Raw genomic sequence first — 18070 nt, forward strand, 5'->3', positions numbered from 1 at the left:
TACCCTTAGGTCCGCGTAACGTAAGTGCGTATTCAGGTCAAAAGGCAGGCTAAACCACGTATACCAACACACACACACACACACACACACACACACACACACACACCCACACACCTTAGGTTATTCCCTACAAAAACAAGAAAATGAACTAAAACACAATGGAAAACGAAGTGAAACTAGCACACGCTCCTACTGTACACACACACACAAAATGCAAAACTTTGAAGGTCATACAGACACAGGCTCATATTTTATTAATGCACTCTGTCTACAGTGATGGAAGATGCAACCCTAATTTAATAAAGTCAGCCAAGCAATCAGCAAACCATCTCCAGATGTCTTTTGTAGAGCAAAGCTGCCCTGGTACATGAAGGCAAAACAATTTTCTCCATGTGGAGAAAATTGTTTTGCCTGTGTGTGTGAGCATAAAAAAAATAAAAAAAATTGTACACTTGTTTTTTTAAACATGTGTTAATTTATTTGCTGATGTTTATTTAGATTTGTGTTGTGGTGAAAGAAAATCACTTTCACCTCCCAGAGCGTTCGTGTGGGCACAGAGTTAACTCAGATAAGCCAAACAGAAGCTCTGTGGAACATTTTCCACATCTGACTGGACAGAAACAATGTTTTTGGAGCCCCGAGGCTCAGCTGAAGCTGCCATAAAGCAAAGATAACAAAGGTAAGCCATTCGACAGAACTATATTTACATTTTTGAGCAATTCAATTTTGCTGGAAAAGTTTAGGGAGGATGAAAAAGCACCTGGGTCTTCATCTGCACGCCAAAAATTAAAATAAGTGCAACATCTTTTAAACCATGTTCAAACAGCAGAGTTCATCACAAGAATGTTTCAATGTATTAAGAGAGCAGCTGTAAAAGAAGGTTTCCGTTGTTAAAATGGTAGTGGTTTAACTCCCATAATAGATCTAAAGCTCATACATAGATCTGAGTTATGATATGCAGGCAGCTGTTTCTGGGTGATGTGACTGAAACGTCTATTAGTGATCTGCGTCACCCAGAGCCACTAGTGCAGCTACTTCAGGTCCCACAGTGTGTGCTCTAACCAGGCACAGAGGAGGGCTGAGGTTTCTGTCAGGGATCATTCTAGGTCAGAATGTACTAGAACAAATCATCATCATCATCATCATCATCATCATCATCATGCGTCAACTTTTGCAAACGTATTTCAAAGTGACATCAAAGAAGTTTGTTCATCACCTGCTTCTGAAGCGAGAGCTCTGAGGAACTGTGGGTTTCTGATCTAGATTAACAACAGTCAAACGTCAAATGTCTACCTACTATGCAGAAAAGAAAACACAATGCATAAAGAGCTTTTACTAGAGCTGCAGCGATTGCAGTGTTTTGGCCGACTGCTGATGACCAGCAAAAGCTTGACCTGCCAATTTGGATTTTGGCCATTGCCAATTTTCTTGGCTGAAATGTTGCTAATTAGTTTGCTTCTTGAGTTGAGGCACAACTAACTAACAAGTGACTCTTCAGAAAGACATAACAGCTTACTTTAAGTCAATAATTCCTAAGTATTGATGAAAAAGTAATAGTTCCACTGTCAGATTATTTCACTAATAAGTCATTTTTCCCTCGTTGTAAATGAAATTATCTGCCAGTGGAATTAGAAAGTTTTCATCAATTCTAAGGAATTATTTACTTAAAACAAGCTCCTACAACTTGCTGATGAGTTACTTCTGAGTTAGACGTTTTAGTCAGGTGTACTGAGATGTTTGTATTAGAAACTGGACAAAAAATACTTGGTATTAGAGGTTTTAAGGCACCCTTGATATCAATAATATTAATATTCTGCTGCTGAAACCTAGACTTGCATAGGGCAGTCACTCAGATCCACAACTTTTGGGGTGTGGCCCAAAAGATTTTTTTTTTCGTTTTTAAAGGATGAGCGCTTTGCAAAAATTGTACTTTATATAAAACTCAAAGACCTAAATCGTCCAAGTTGTATTATTTGGTTTTTTTTTATTGAATAAAATAAGCAATATTCAAGAATTTGAAAATGATTACCGGTAAGTTATTATACAACATGGCTAGAGGATATATCAAACCTACAATGCTGATGTACAGGACTAAATGTTAATGAACTGTAATTTGCATTAGTAACATAATTTCTCTTCTGTTGATAGGGCACCGACAACCATGCTAAAACCCCTTAAATTACTTTTCTATGAGCTTCAATAAATCATTTAGGGATCACATCTAGATCTCTAAATGCTTTGAGTTGCTGCAATACGATTGGTTATTGTTATTTGTGTTAATAAATTAAATGGGTGCATCTCCTTAACTCATCGATGACTGAGTATTTGGCGCTTCAGGGAGACGAACAGATCACTCATGACTCATGTTGCTGTCAGGTGTGAATCGGTCTTAGATTCCTTTTTTTTTAACAAGTTTTTAACAGTTTGACATGAGTTGTGCAGATTATCTTTCCTGGTTTATGTACTAATTAAGAAAGGGTTACACAAGGTTTTACAAACTTCACCTTATAACTGAAGCAACAAACATGAGTAGGCACTAAATACCACTGTTTGCTTTCGGTTTGTGGACCAAGCCTTCAGAAAATTGTCTTTTTTCTTTTTTTTTTTAATTTAGCAACATTCAAAGTCTGTTTCATCGCTATATAGAGCTGTAAATATTTCATTCAAAATCTGACAAGGCTGTTCTAAACTGCTGTCATATATGACATGCATTAAATGAATTTAATGCAGAGTTCAAGCTTGAGAGAAATACGATGAAGTCACAGCCAACATGAACAGGTTTTTTATGAATCATTAACACCTCACAGCCCACAGATGTCCCTGGGTAATAAATCAAATGCACCCTTTCACTGGGAATATTCACAGCTCTGTCAGAGCTGCTATCTCTGACCTACTTGCCGAGTGACTTCATCCTTGATAGCCTGAAATAAAGATTGTTCAAGTCCAAGTCAAAAGACAGTTTTATTAAGTATAGTTTTTCTCTGAAATCCAACTCAGTTAAAAAAATAAAAATAAAAAATCTCTTAGAAGTTGGAATTTTACTGATCAAATTAGTCTTCAGGAAATTTGGAGTTTGTAAATAAGTTTGTAAGTAAGTGATTCAGTTAGAATGGACAATTTGAGAGACAATTTCATACCAGATCATTACCTCGGCAATCAAAATCCAATTTAAATCAAAAAATCATTTAACATACTAACAGTAAGAAAATGTCAAAAAGTCTGATGTCTTTAGGAAAAGTTGTAATAGTTCAGAAACCTATTTGAAAGAAAGACACCAAGTTGCACCCACAGTGCAGATCAGTTGCAGATAAATTAACCATTTGATGTGGGACATTGAATGTGAGCAGCAGAATGATGAAAGCAGCAAATGAAAGGGTCACTGGGTGACTTTGAAGAGAAATCTTCACTGTGAAGTTTAAAGTAGCAATTCGAAGAACAAAGGATCCATCTGCTTAAGTGCATTTCAGCAATAATTAAAAAAAACTATTTCACATCAATTTTCTGCATTGAATAACATCTTCCACTAGTGTGCATTAAAGACAGACATTTATCATTTCTTTGCACTGCTGGGTGCTATTTATTTTTTTTAATAAAAATGTTGCAAAACCCTGTGATCTTTCACTATAAATCAAGATTATGTTTATTGCTGATTTTTTTTAAAGTCCTAAGACAAGAATAAGGAAACAGAATCATGAATTTTAAATTTACAAACAATTTGTGACAAATATTTGAGCAGAAGAGGAGGAAAGTTGAAGTTTTTGTCCTAATGGCCTCCCTACAGAAGCTACCTCTAGGGGGCGTGTTAGACTGATCTGAACCAGTCGTACCAAATCCTTTTCGCAGTAACAGAAGAGGAGAACCGCAGAGTTGTGTGACCAATTTCTGCATTTAACAAAATGAGATGCGCCACTTCTCTATGGTTTTGAAAAAGGGAGAAAGCACTGTGAAAACGATGGCCTCTTTTTATACAAGATGCCAACAGGATTATTTTATAGAAATAATAGGGATAATAAAATAGGAGGAATCTCAAGCTGTGTTTCCATTCACAAAACTGTGTCAAAATACATGTTGAAAAAACACAATTTTGCAATTGCATTGACTCCATTAAATAAGAAACAATTAAAATCACACATGATATGTTTGTTCACACAATTAGTCATTAAGGTGCCTCACCTGTCAGGGTCGGCCTGCGTGATGTCGATGCGCGGTAGGGAGGCGATGGGCAAACTTGTGGGTCTTGTTCGGGTCATGGGATCTTCTTCTGGCGTCAGCGGCCTGCCCCGGTCCCTCTCCTTTTCTGCCTGTCGCCAGGACAACGGAGGCAGCTGTAGGTTACCAGAAAAGCGGCGGTGCACTTTGCACACCTCCACGCTAAGAGTGCTGCCGGCAGAGTATTGTCCCGCAGGAGGATCTGTATTCTCCTAAAGAAGCAAAAGATTTTTTTTATAGCTTTTACTTTTTGTTCAACATTGAGGAAAACTCAGTTAGATATTAGGATTAACATTATTAAAAGGAAGTTAAAATGGAGTATGTCCTAGAAATACATGTATCGCTTTTGTACATGTAGGACAAGTGAATTACAACACTGATAGGATCTGATATAACAATAATAATAGTGAATGTTAAGATGATAAATAACAGGTAGTCCATGATGTTGCGATGTGCTTTTGCGATTGTTGCAGCCTAAAATTACTAATTTTGTGGTACTCTTTTCAAAAAGTTGTGGTAAAAGTTCTGAATATTTTTTAAGCTTTATTTTTGCCATAACATGACCTTACAAAAATATTTCAATTGTTGCCCATAACCTTCTTGAAACAGAGACAAATATTTAAAGTGCAAATAACATTTCCAAGTACTTGCAAGTATTCAAAAATACTTTGTAGAACCCACAGAGAAATTAAACATCCTAGATCATAATAATTGAAAATTCTTAAGAGTTATTGTAGATATTGTAGAGTCAGATATGGCTTTCAAGAGGCGACGTAAAACAAGAAGTTAAATTAGAATGGGTTCTAAGGAAATTGGTCAAGATTCAGACGAGTTTTGCGGTGATTGGTCAGAAATAAAGAAAATACAGAAAATGTTCAAGTCAAATTTGCAGAAAAGTTACAATAACTGGTGAACATTGCAAGTCCGTGAACAATTTGTGAACAATGAGTGAATTTGCATTAATAGTTGCGATTACTACATCGCAACTTCTTAGACAGACTGAAATAAGAAAACTAAACACAAAAGGTAAGCATCACAGAAAGTTTTGGGGAAGAATGGACAAATGTTTAACACAACAAATAAAATCTTTTCAGAGACTCAAAGAAGAGAAATGATTTAGTCAGTAACCAGACAATCTGCCTGCCCTGTTCACAGCAGCAGCAACACTTGTCTTTTATCACTTTTCAGCTCGGAGAAGAAAAACGACTCATTTGATCCACTTGACCCCTGAACTGGCAATTGACATGTTTATGAAGCTGCCCCGGATATAAATCGTGCCCTTAATGTGAGCGTTTAAGCAAGAAGCCCAAAGGGCCGGGCTGGAACAGCGGGGCTGTAAACAAGCCAAAGCACTGGGGGAAACAGGAGTGGGCTGGCACAGCTCATTTCCTTCCACTTTATGTTCACCACATGCAAGAGGAAATGAAACACGCCAAAAGTTTTCAAATGAGGGAGGGAGGTGTGGAAGCTTCATGACGACAAAGCGGGAAGGGGGCGGGGGAGGAATTCCTCGTGGACGAGGCAGGCAACAAATTGTCTGTTGTCAGTGTGTGTGGGGTGAAAGCAAGTGGACAAAGAGGATGAGTGGGCAAGAGACTGAATCTGACAGAAAGTGAGAATAAAAAGATGAGAGCTACAGTCTGGCCAGGTCTCAGAACTTACAAATATTTCATTTCATGGATGTTGCAAGTCTTTACTTCCTCTTATTACCTTTGGTCATTTAGGATTGGGGATTTTTCAAATCAGTTCCAGTCAGATGTTATATTAAAGTTTATAAATCAATGCCAGGTGAATGCCCGAAAACTGAGTAGCTTAAAGTGAGGTAAATTAACAGAACAAATCTCATCATTACCATGGTGAACATTACTGTTTTATATTTTAGTCACTGTCCAATGGCTGATGCTGAAGTATCTGTTCTACATGACAGAGACAGATATTTAGAAAAAATAAAAAGGTGTTTCTGCAGGTCTGCTTTAATGTCCTGCTCCACTTCAAGGAAAATGTGTTCATATCCCAACCACAATATTCCGTATCTGATTTTTTTTCAGTGATGAAGGAAGAAACATTGACGTCGAACGGGGTTACCAAGTCCAAGCCTAAGGGTGTTGGTGAAGGAGTGAACCTAAAAGTAGCAGGATAGTAGACTTTGTTTATTCTTATTTCCTAACTTGCACTCTGAGTGTTTTTGTGTTTAGCACTCATGCTTTGTCCCGTATTCCTGCACCTCCAGTCAAACTATGTGGCAAGAATGCGCAGAGTTTTCTCCCCATCTGTAGCCTTGAATCTTGTGCTAAGCTTAGTTTTTTAAAAATGTTTTGGGAGGACATTGGTGTTCAGTGAGTTTTTCCTTGCCATTGCTGACTGTTTTTTTTCTGTCTGTGTGGATAGGAGAGCTGAGCTGAGTCGAGCCCCGCCAGACAGTAACTAGTGTGCGCCTTATGCTGGTAGCCGATAAAAACAAATTCTGAGAAATTCCACATTTTGTTGTAGATTCTATTTTGTTTTGTTCTGTTCCACAATTCAATCCACATTTTCCTCATCGATCATAGGGCCCTACTTGTTGTCCTGTTTGGCAGAGGCGTCTAATACAAACTTCTAATTTGGCTGGTTGACAGTGTTTGCTTTAAAAAATGATGTCTACTGACTTTTAGACAAAACGGGGACAGAGAAAGACAAAGTATGAAAGACTTGTATGTTGTGTACTAATATATTGTACAGTTAAGCTTTCCCACTTACGGTGGTAAAGTTAGCACCTGCTACCAAGCTTCCCATTAGCGCTAAACTAAAAGGCCTCTTTCAGTTTTTGTACGAGTTTAAATTCCATTTGATCAATTTGTTGAAAATCTAAATTGCCTGGAGCCAGGTTATGTGGTTTAATTCAACAATGAGGGAAGGTTGTGTAGATCAGTTAGTGAAACCTCTAATTTGTCTCTGAAAACACAAAAAGTACCATTTTCAATGCTCTTCTGGTGATTTATTAAAATTGGAGAAACATAAAAAAAACATTCAGTTGTGGAGTGGTACATTCTACATCAGTCACTGAATATCAAAAACATGGTTTGTGATTTGTGAAAGCTTTGTAAACACACGCACGCACGCACGCACGCACGCACGCACGCACACACACACACACACACAAACAAACAAACAAAAAAGAACACGGGTATTCTTAGTTTTTCCCAAAATACAACTAAAAGCACGTCCCACCTCACTCTTGTAACCTTAACATCGTCCTTGGCGTTCACATAGGTGGCTCAGTCAGTACATTTTTTAAGCTAGAATGGTTTTAACATGTCGTTTTTTACGTTTTGTTAGCCTGAATTACTGTGGTACCCAAAAGTTCCTTTGTTTTAAAAAAAAAGTTCAATTGAAGATTGAAAGCTCCTTCTAAACAAAAGTCACTACCACTGAATGCAGGGATGCACAAAGCCAAAAATCAATAAGACTGTTAAATGCAAAACAGAGACCTGACAATAAGAGCAAAGGTCTCTGATAAAATAAACATAAACTCTGATAGTTTTTCAGGGCTGATTGGCAGTAAGGACAGCTCTGTTGACTCTCTTGCTCTTTCCAGGGAAAGCAATTTGTCTGATTTATTGCCTCCATCTATCCCAGATATATTGTGCCTGCAGCAGAGCATCACTGAAGATGCAGCCTGACAGGACACGACTACTCTAACCACTGATCCCAGGCTCTTGTCAAATGAATATTAAAGGTAGCCATCCCTTGTCAATAATTCAGGGCTTTTGATGTTTCACTACTAAATAATTTTAGCTATTTAATACCAATATCAGATTTCAAGACATGAGATTCTAATGCTCTATGATCTCTACTCGGTCCAATTTGCATTGTAATATTCAGCTGCTTTACTCCCAGTGAACAGTTCTGTATAACATATGAGATTGTGCAGCAGTTATGTTGCAGTAAAAAGCTTAAGTCTGCAGTATGTGTAATAAAAGGCCGTGGGAAAACAATGAACCTTGCAGGAAGTTGGAACAGCTATATTCTGTGATAATAGAAAGAGTTTCTTGGTACAGAAAAAAAAAAGTCTGCTGTTCTCTGGGGCACTTCCAGGAAAGCTTTTTGAAAGCAGCTTTCATAAATGAGGTAGGTGTGCGACAGCATCTAACAGGCCCGCTCTGCGCGGTGACTGAACTCTCCGGTGATTATTGAACTCACGGTTTAAAGATTCAAGAAGCAGAATCTCAATGAAAGGTGGAAGATGAAAACTCAAGAATTTTGTTCGTGTAAATAACTCAAGTAATAAAGCCTGCTGATTTACATTTGAATGAAATTATACACCAAGGTTTAATGATGCACTCAACTCAAGGAGGTGCAACACGCCATTAACTGACGAAGTGCACAGCCATGTTAGTGCTTGTTCATCAAGTTAACTGTAAATGAATAAATAAATAGCTCTTCTTGAGGAAAACGCTGCAGTGATGAGAAATATTTTCATCATCATCTGAGACCTGGTTTCCACCCCTAATTATACATGAATTAAAGACTCCTGTGGTTATTCTATGCATCAGAACTACAGTTGCTAATTCACTATTTACTTGCTTATAGATGGGTGGATCACGTAATGAATTCATAACAAGTTCATAACAAATTGTTTCTGGTGTGAAGGTTTGCCACAGATTTTTAAAAGTGCACACATCATAACCCGATCTGTCACTATCGTTCTTTGGCTTTAAAAGTTTATTAAATGCCTATTTTTAAAGAGGCAGTATTATCCAAATTAAACTTTTTTTGAGCTTTACGAAATGATATAATGTTATTCCCTCATCAAAAGCATACCTAGAATGTTGTCTTGATTTTTCATAGATATCTGAGAAATCCTTTAGTCTCCATGGCAACCATTCAGCTATGCAAAACGCCTGGGTGGACCTAGCTCTGCCTTTGAGGCTCAGCTCCTCCTCTGAACTGCAGTTTCCACACTGCCACACAGAGCAGCCTCCCCCCGCGACTTCCTCACTCAGCTCCTTCAGACTAGCCAGCAACAATTAGCAAACATCTGTTGGAACTGCACAACTGCTGAGCTCATTATAGGAGCTACTTCTCAGTGAAACTCTGATGAAAATGTTGTGAAAGGGTTGATGGAAGAAAAAACATTGTGATGACTTTCTGAAGACAGAGTTTCAGGAAGAGCAGGAGTTTCTAAAGAGATAGAGGCAAATTTGAAAGCAAATTTTCCTTTAAGTCATACATATAGCATTTTTGTAACAACTGAAGTTAATATAGTTACTTAATTGTGCTATAAAACGGCACTATGTGCCTGGAATACACATAATACTGCCCATAAGGCAGTGCAGATGCATGTCCTTTAGTCTAACCTAACCTTGCTCTGCGAGGTTAGCAGAGCCCATTGGATCTTTACATTAATGTCACCATCTGTTCCAGGATCCTATTATCAATCACTTGCGGATAATTAGGATAACTGCAGTTCAACCTTATTTTAATATCTTTAATTTCTTCACATTTCTTTTAGGTGTAAAAAACAAAACAAAACAAAAACAAAAACAAAAAAAACAAGAATTTCTTGTGCTCTGTTTGTTAAATATTGATTAATATATGCTGTGGTATGAGTGGCCAGAGGACCAGAGGGAGGCCAGTCGCAGCAGGGACACTTTCATCATCAGGGTCTGGCCTGTCCTCTGAGCTCCATTTGGAGGATGTCAAAGTAAACGATCTGGCTTTTCTGCCCAGCAATAAACACCAGTGGTGTAGAGGAGAAACAGATGGCCCTCTCTGTCACATTTTTGTCCTTTTTTCCTTTTATCCATACTTCCAATCAGTCTATGCTCTGAATGTTTTCTGCAGAGCATGTCTTTACTCTTATCATGCTCTGGCTCATTTAGAAGTATGAATACTGTGCAGTTGCTTATACACAAATATAACACTCCATCCTAAAATATGAATGTACACACACACACACCCTCTTGTGTCCCTCTCCGCAGTGTGTCCTGCTGAATAACGGTCTGTTGTGAATAATACAGTCATCTGTTAATGAGTCACAAACCACCTTCTGGACATGTTGTGCCGCACTGCCACTGTGTTTTTCTGCTACACCACATTGTGTCTTCTTGCTCAGGAGCAAAGCGGGTGGGTAGGGGTGTGTAGCATTTTCAGAAAGTGTGTCCATCAGTGGGTGAAAGGTGAAAGGCAGAAATTGAAATGAGAAAAAAATACACAAATCTAACGAATACAAGGACAGAAAAAGAGATGAACGGTTGGAAAATTCGGCACTTACCTCGCCGGGTACAACTCCATGAGCACTTCTGCTTTTCTTCATCTTGAGAGACTCTTAATTAGACTCACTTTGGCACCTCTTCTCTGTCCAGCTTTGAAAAGCTTCAGCAGTCCTGCAAACGGGAGACAGAGAAGGGAAGGCACACACAAGGTTACAAAATCTGTGTGTATCTGGATATTTAATGTTATAAAGCAAGGCCAAGTTTATTTATAAAGCACAATTCATATCAATCAATCAAATTTTATTTGTATAGCACATTTTAGTAGCAAGGCATTTCAAAGTGCTTTACATCATAAACAAAAAACACAAAGTCATGCAACATGGAATCAACAATCAAAACATGACATTAAGTCAAGTGCCATCGTTAAATTTGTAATTGACTACGTTTCAAATACATCTCTAAACAGGTGGGTTCTTAGTCGAGATTTAAAGGAAGTCAGTGTTTCAGCTGTTTTATAGTTTTGTTAAAGATTTGTGGTGCATAGAAGCTGAATGCTGCTTCTCCTCATTTGGTTCTGGGGATGAGGAGGGGAACCAGTTGCTCTGTCTGCAGTCGATGTTTTATCAGCTTGTTTGTCTTGGAATAGTTTGCTCCTGATACGCGGAGGGTTCCATCCTACTCAGACATCCTTGAGCCTGTTCTTCTGAAGCGATGATCACGTTGTTGTCCTTGTTCTTGTTGATAAAATGAAAAAGGTCTGGAGTGAGAAACTTTATCCCATGTTTATTAATATTGCGTCCGCCTCTTCCAAAAAAGGTGAAAGTGCTGCCAATAGATCCAGACGTTATCAATGAAGGTCACTGAGGGAGAAGGGATGAGCAGTCTGTACATAAGCATGATTGACAGCGCCAAGACCCTCCTCCTGGTTCTGACTGGTTGTTTCTACGTAGCACTGGGAGAAGAAGAGGAACTCGATTTTTTCAGATTATCTGTCTTTTACCATGCTGTAATGACATACGACTTTTTTTTAAAATGTGTTAAAAATTACATACTGCAGCTTTAAATAATAGTTTGACCACTTTCTCAAACATCTTATTTAGGTTAATGCAGTGTTTTTCAACCACTGTTCCGCGGCACACTAGTGTGCCGTGGAAATTATTCAATTTCACCTATGGTACCGTATTTTCCGGACTATAAGCTGCTACTTTTTTCCTAAACTTTGAACCATGCAGATTGTAGCCTGGTGCGGCTTTTCTGTGTATTTTTCTTCAACCACCAGGGGTCTCTCTAGCAGGAAGTGAATCATTAGAAGTCAAGATTGTAAATCAAAGAAGAACGCGTTAATTTTCATTTAGAACCACATGCTAGCAGCAGGCACGACGGAGAAATGTTTTCAAACTCATATGATGCAGCTTTTAAGTTGAGGTCTGTCGATCTGCCACTACAGGAGGGAAATAAAGCCGCTGCACTTAAACTCGGTATGAACGAAACCATGGTTAGTAGTGGCTAGCGGCATAATCATGTAATTTTCTTACCGCTAGATGGCAGTAGGTACAGAGCATTTTACATTAAAACAAGAGAATTAGTGATGCATGAATGTTACAGGTAATGGTGAAAGCATTGTATCTAGCAAGACTGTGACGACAGTGATGGAAAAGACAGTGAAGCTCAGCAGTAGTTGGAAAGAACATGGGTCCATTTCCCACAACATGTCTGTGTGAAGTGAGCTTCTCAANACGACAGTGATGGAAAAGACAGTGAAGCTCAGCAGTAGTTGGAAAGAACATGGGTCCATTTCCCACAACATGTCTGTGTGAAGTGAGCTTCTCAAGCCTGGCTACTATAAAAACTAAAACCAGAGAGAGACTGAGAGCTGATGAGGAAGAGCTTTGTCTTTCTTCAATTTCTGCCAGGAAATCAGCTGTTTTCATCCAAATATGCACAGGTTTCACACTAGGTGGGTAAAATATACAGATATTGACATTTTGTACATGCAAATCTTCATATTGTAACAGTGAAATGTTTCCCAAATATTATTGTTTCTTTCAGAATAAGAATTATTTTCTGTATTCTGGTTAAAAGAATGCTTGTGAAATAGTATGTAAAACACTATGAAGTTTTCTACAACTTCTTTAAATTTAAGACCACATTGTCGTGGCACTGTTCAGGTGTATTTTTGAAGTGGACATGTTACGTGCAACTTGAAATAAGAAATGTAAAATGTGATAAAAAAAAATACATTTTTGTGTTTATTTGATTCCTATTCAAGACACTTTGATAAGAATCACTATATATGTAATATAGGCGACTACAGATTTCTTTGTTTACATTTTTGGTTGGTGGTTTGCCTCGAGATTTTTTCAATTAAAACAGTGTACCTTGGCTCAAAAAAGGTTGAAAAACACTGGGTTAATGGACTGAATACATGAACTAACCAACAAAAACCGATTCGTACTACAGCCCGTAATAATAAACAAACCCACAAACATTCATAGACTGACACACAGATCTGCTGGCAACCTGGGACTAAGTGCCCTAACATGTGGTAGGAAGGATGCTGGAATAGATCCCAAAACCTTCCAATTGTGTGGCACAGCTACTTTTCCCAGCACCCTTCTTGTATCTTACAAAGTGATCAGAATAAGTTGAATCTATATCTCCAGGTCAAACCGTTACAAAACTGTAATAGATGTTTTCCTTCACATAATGTAAGGTAGCTGAGACCACACACACACATCAGCAGTGCCCTGCTTTGGGTGCGCTCATTAAAGTAAGGCTCATTTGGGTTATCATCCCTAACTTTTGTCTATTCCACTGTAATTAAAGTAGAGTGTTTACAGAGTATTTAAGATCTACTATCTGGAAGTGTTGGAGTGAGTTTGTAAGAATTAAAAGGCATCACCCCTCGGTGTAGAGGGAATCTTACAATCTGATATCAATATCTATCTGCAAGATCTGAAATGGCAGGGAAGTCTAAAGTGGTGCAAATGAGAGCAATCTGCAATGAAGCAAGCAAGCAGGGTGTTCAGCTTTCAGAAGAAAGATTTCTAAGTGAGAGCTCTGTAAAAAAAAACTAAGGTAGAGAGAAAAAATGTGGAAAAGATGAGGGAGAAAAAGTTTTTCATAAGCTTTTTTTTAACGGTAATATGCAATATTTAGAATCAAAGAGACATAAAATTAAGAATGAAAAGCTCTACAACAGCAGGAAGCCTTCAAATGACAAATCCATACAGTTTGAAACGGATATTCATGCACTCCAAAGAATGAAATGCAGTCGGTCCTGATTCAGACAAAGCCAATTTTAAATTGCCATCATTGAGGTTGCCATGACCCTCTAATAGAAAAGTAATAAAAATAACTATAACCATGGATGGAAAAAAAAAATAGAAGACAGAAATGAACCATTTTCATAAGACATGACATTTTCTCACGATAACAATCACACTACCTCAGTGATAAGAGAGCTGCATCTTACGCAGCCTGGTCTGTGTTGCCTGAAGTCAATCTTCTGTCACTGGTCAGCCATCTCTGGAGGCAGTGACTGTACCCTCATTAATAACAGAACAACCAGAGTCGGCGGAAAATGACCACAAGGCAGGCATGAGTGACTAATCAATGTGACAGAAAGGTATCAATGTTTTCCATGTCTGTATTGACCCCAGCTGAGTTTCACCAACATCAGCCCTGCCTGGCTGGCCCTGCCTTGTGGTTCATGTAGGGGTAGGACTTTTGCTGCGACTGCAAATGAAGCTGTTTAATTGCAAAAGATCATTTATCTGCTGGAAGCTAAAGAATTTTGCTCTCGGCCTCCAAAACACACAGCTGTGTGTAATGTTACAGCTGCTTCCTCCAGGCTGACGTAGACAGCTAGCCATCTCTACCTGGCTAGCATAACAGCTAAGATGGCAAAAGAAAAATCATACAGGTATTTGGCTTTATTTCGGATCTGAAACTGCTGATGGTTAATAACATGAACAGCTGAGCCACATCAGGTGGAAGACGTTCGGAGGAATTGTTCAATCTTTAAATTCAACTTGCTTGTTCAATAATTCCATACCACATGACATGTCAAAAGTATGTTTTACATCAAACAAGCAATAGCTGTTTGTTTTCATTTCATTGCAATCCAACTCTCAGGTCAACTTCTGGATTCAATAAACCATAAACCCCTCTCTGAAAAATAAGTAGGTATATCTGCAGGTTATATGTGGTGGATCTGAATTCAGTTTTAAAGTATGAATGATGGGGGAAAAAAAGACTCATATATTTCATATAAAATATTTTTAAACTGTTTGACAAGGAATGTTATTACTGCTTACATTGAGATGGAGGAGGATTTTTGAAATAAGAAGGAAATTAACATACTGTACAGTAAACAGAGTTTGCTTAGCATGACAGCATAGCATCAAAAACAAATTTCCAGATAAATACATTTCTAATGTTTGAAACAGCATTACCACAAAATATACCATAATATACAGCATCCTGAATAATCTTACTCAAACCCTAACCAAATTTAGAGGACAGCAATTTGACTAAGTGGGTGTGGGAGCTGAAGACCTAACCACAGGAACTGTCAGTCTGAGAAAGTAATTTCTTAGCTTCTATTATGATGTAAACTACTATAATATTGATCTAAGCCATTCAAACCGTAATGAGGATTGGGCGGAGGGCTTGGATGTGACATTGTATTAAAACTGCAGTCAACATTAGCTGAGAGTGAAAGTCCAAACACAGAAAGAGGAAGTGAATACTTGATCATTTTCCAAACAAACCCTGAAAATTGAAATGAACACCTTTGTTTAAAGTTTATATGATGTCACCTTCCTAAAATAATGGCCTAAGTCATTTTTTCCTATAAATGGTTTTGGTAAAAAAAAAAAAATATCACTTTTGGCAAAAAAGGACAGGTCATTATTTTTGGAAGGTGACAATTTTATATATTAAAATGTCACAAACTATAATTACTGTCAGTTCAGAAATGTATTCTTTTTCCAGGTAATTTTCTTACATAAAAAGCTTGGTCACCTTGGTCTTGCTTAACATCTAAAATTATTTCTCAGTTGTGGAGAGTGGCCACATTGTGTTCATTACAGTAATGGCCTTTTTGGAGAAGAGTATGCCTTCCTGTCTTGCACACAAAGTAGAAGGTTTATTCAAAGTTCAAAAAGTAAATAAATGTAGCTAAAAGTGTTTTTTTAATAGAAAGAATTATGTAATTATTCCTTAGCAACCTTTGATTTCCATTTTACCACCCATGCCATCCTTCTCACTTATATTGCTGACTGTATATATGGGCAAATTACTCAATAAAGTAAGGCTGTGTAGCCGGGTTAGAGTTTTATAATGGGTAACCAGGGGAGTTCTCTGAACCTCAAAGAGACCACTTATCGAGAACTTACCCAAAACATACAATTAAATGTTTCAAGCTCCAGTCAAGACGATATTCTTCACCCTCCCTGTAGTCATACTGTTTAGGATTCAACCTTAGGAAAGTAAGAATCCCAAAAAATGATGTTTAAATTCTTGGTAGAAAACCAATGAGAACTATTAACAGAGGGTCTTTTCCATGCAACTAGTTCCAGTGCTAATGTGTTAATGTTTTCATAGCAACATTACAACAACATTAAAATTGCTGCCATAACTCCTATCTTAAAAAAACCTGGTGCTGATTGCTACAATCTGAATAATTTCCGTCCTATCTCCAACTTGCCTTTCATCTCTAAAATTCTTGAGAAGATAGTAGCATCGCAACTTCACACTTATTTATCCAACTATAACCTCTATGAACTGTTTCAGTCTGGTTTTCGTCCCCTCCATAGTACAGAAACAGCTCTCATAAAAATCACTAATGACCTCCTTATGGCAGCTGACTCTGGCTTGCTGTCCATTCTTATCCTACTTGATTTGAGTGCAGCGTTTGACACTATTTGTCATGACACCCTACTTAATAGACTGTCTTCCATTGGTATCACTCAGACCCCTCTAAACTGGTTTAAATCATATCTTTCCTGCCGCACTCAGTTCGTTCGGATCAAAACCTTTTCTTCCCAGCCTTCCTCTGTTACATCAGGAGTTCCCCAGGGCTCTGTCTTAGGGCCCCTTCTTTTTATTATTTATCTCCTTCCCCTGGGTAATATCTTTCGTAGATATAACATTGATTTTCACTGTTATGCAGATGACACCCAGCTTTATGTTTCCAGTAAGCCCTCCTCCAACCTTCCACCATCCTCGCTTACTGACTGCTTGACTGAAATTAAATCCTGGTTCTCCTCTAATCTACTTAAGCTTAATAGTGATAAAACGGAGGTCCTTCTCATTGGTACTAAATCTAATCTGGCCAAAATCAAAAACTTTAGTCTTGAAATTGATAACTGTTCTGTTTCCCCCTCCCCTCAGGTAAAGAGTCTGGGTGTTATTCTTGACAGCACTCTTTCTTTCCAGTCTCATATTAACAATATTACCCGCTCAGCTTATTTTCATCTACGCAACATCAACCGTCTTCGCCCCTCCCTTTCTTCCCATTCCGCTGCTATTCTTGTTCACTGTCTTGTGACATCACGCCTGGACTATTGCAACTCCCTTCTGTTTGGTCTCACCCAGAAATCTCTTCATTTTTGTAAGAACTGAGAAATAAAATCTAATTTATCTCTCATAGAAGCAGATGCTACCTCAGCTCCATCTCTTTGATTGGTCAAAGGAAGGAACCACTTTCTGTCATGGAAACAACCAGTGAAAACATTGATATTTCTTAAACTCTTTCTTGCTTTTAGTAATGTTAATGTGCTTAAAACATCGAAAACCATGTGGGTGTTTTAACACCTCCACTTTTGCAGTTTTACTTAAAAAAAAAACAAAACAAAAAAAACACTTATGTGGCGTGTTTGTGTGACCCATCTTAGTGTGTGGTGTGAGCGCATATGTCTATGTAAGCAAACAATAATTTGTGGTGTTGAGAGTCTGTTCCTGACCCTCAGGACCAAACAAAAACATGAAATATTTGTTACATACGCAAAGCACTTTGTAGAAACACAAACAACTGTGTTCACAACTCAAAGCATATTCCTTGGATGAAAACAAAACCGACATGTCAAAAATACTCCAGGAAGTGGCAGAAATTACAAAGCAAAACTGCAGGATTTAAGAAAAATACAAGAGAATACACTTGGACATTGTGGCATGTGCATGTGATATATTTCCCTTCGCAGTTAACTCATATCCCTACTTTTGAAAAGCTTGCTATGCCACTGTGATCAATATTATCTCTAATTTATTTCTAATAATCCAATTAAAGGTGACCTGAAGAGAAATTGCTAAGACTCCGCCATTAGCTCTGCAATGAATGTGGACAGTTTAGCCTGAGAAAGTGACTGCATTCTGACTCCAGTATATAAAGGTTTGCTGTTTTTTAGGGATATAGTTGAAATGACTTGTCATCTTTGCTTCCTCTGCAAAATCCCCCTCCCTGATGACTGGCTGCAGCTGTACGGTGATTAGTTCCTGCTGCAAAGGATTTGAATGTTTAACTGTACATTAGGACTTATTGTGCCAGAGCTTCAACTCATGAACAGGAAACTGAGATGTTCTGCACAATTTACATCTCAAGGACAATGCAAAAACAATTAACTGGAACTCATTTTGTTACATATTCCACTCAGCAGTGGAGG

The 18070-nt window shown here is 38.0% G+C and overlaps 1 protein-coding gene across 1 annotated transcript in view; it reads right to left on the minus strand.

Moving 5' to 3' along the window:
* LOC103140006 (cAMP-specific 3',5'-cyclic phosphodiesterase 4B) overlaps window positions 1–18070 on the minus strand; it is a 68655-nt gene that overhangs the window by 39489 nt on the left and 11096 nt on the right. The window contains exons 3-4 of the mRNA XM_007554915.2: window positions 10463–10574; window positions 4174–4421 (exon numbers count right to left, since the gene is read on the minus strand). Coding sequence (XP_007554977.1) covers window positions 4174–4421; window positions 10463–10504 — 290 coding nt within the window. The 5' untranslated portion in view covers window positions 10505–10574. The remainder of the gene's footprint in view (window positions 1–4173; window positions 4422–10462; window positions 10575–18070) is intronic.

The sequence above is a fragment of the Poecilia formosa genome, unplaced genomic scaffold, assembly GCF_000485575.1.
Source record: "Poecilia formosa unplaced genomic scaffold, Poecilia_formosa-5.1.2 Scaffold67, whole genome shotgun sequence".
NCBI lineage: Eukaryota > Metazoa > Chordata > Actinopteri > Cyprinodontiformes > Poeciliidae > Poecilia > Poecilia formosa.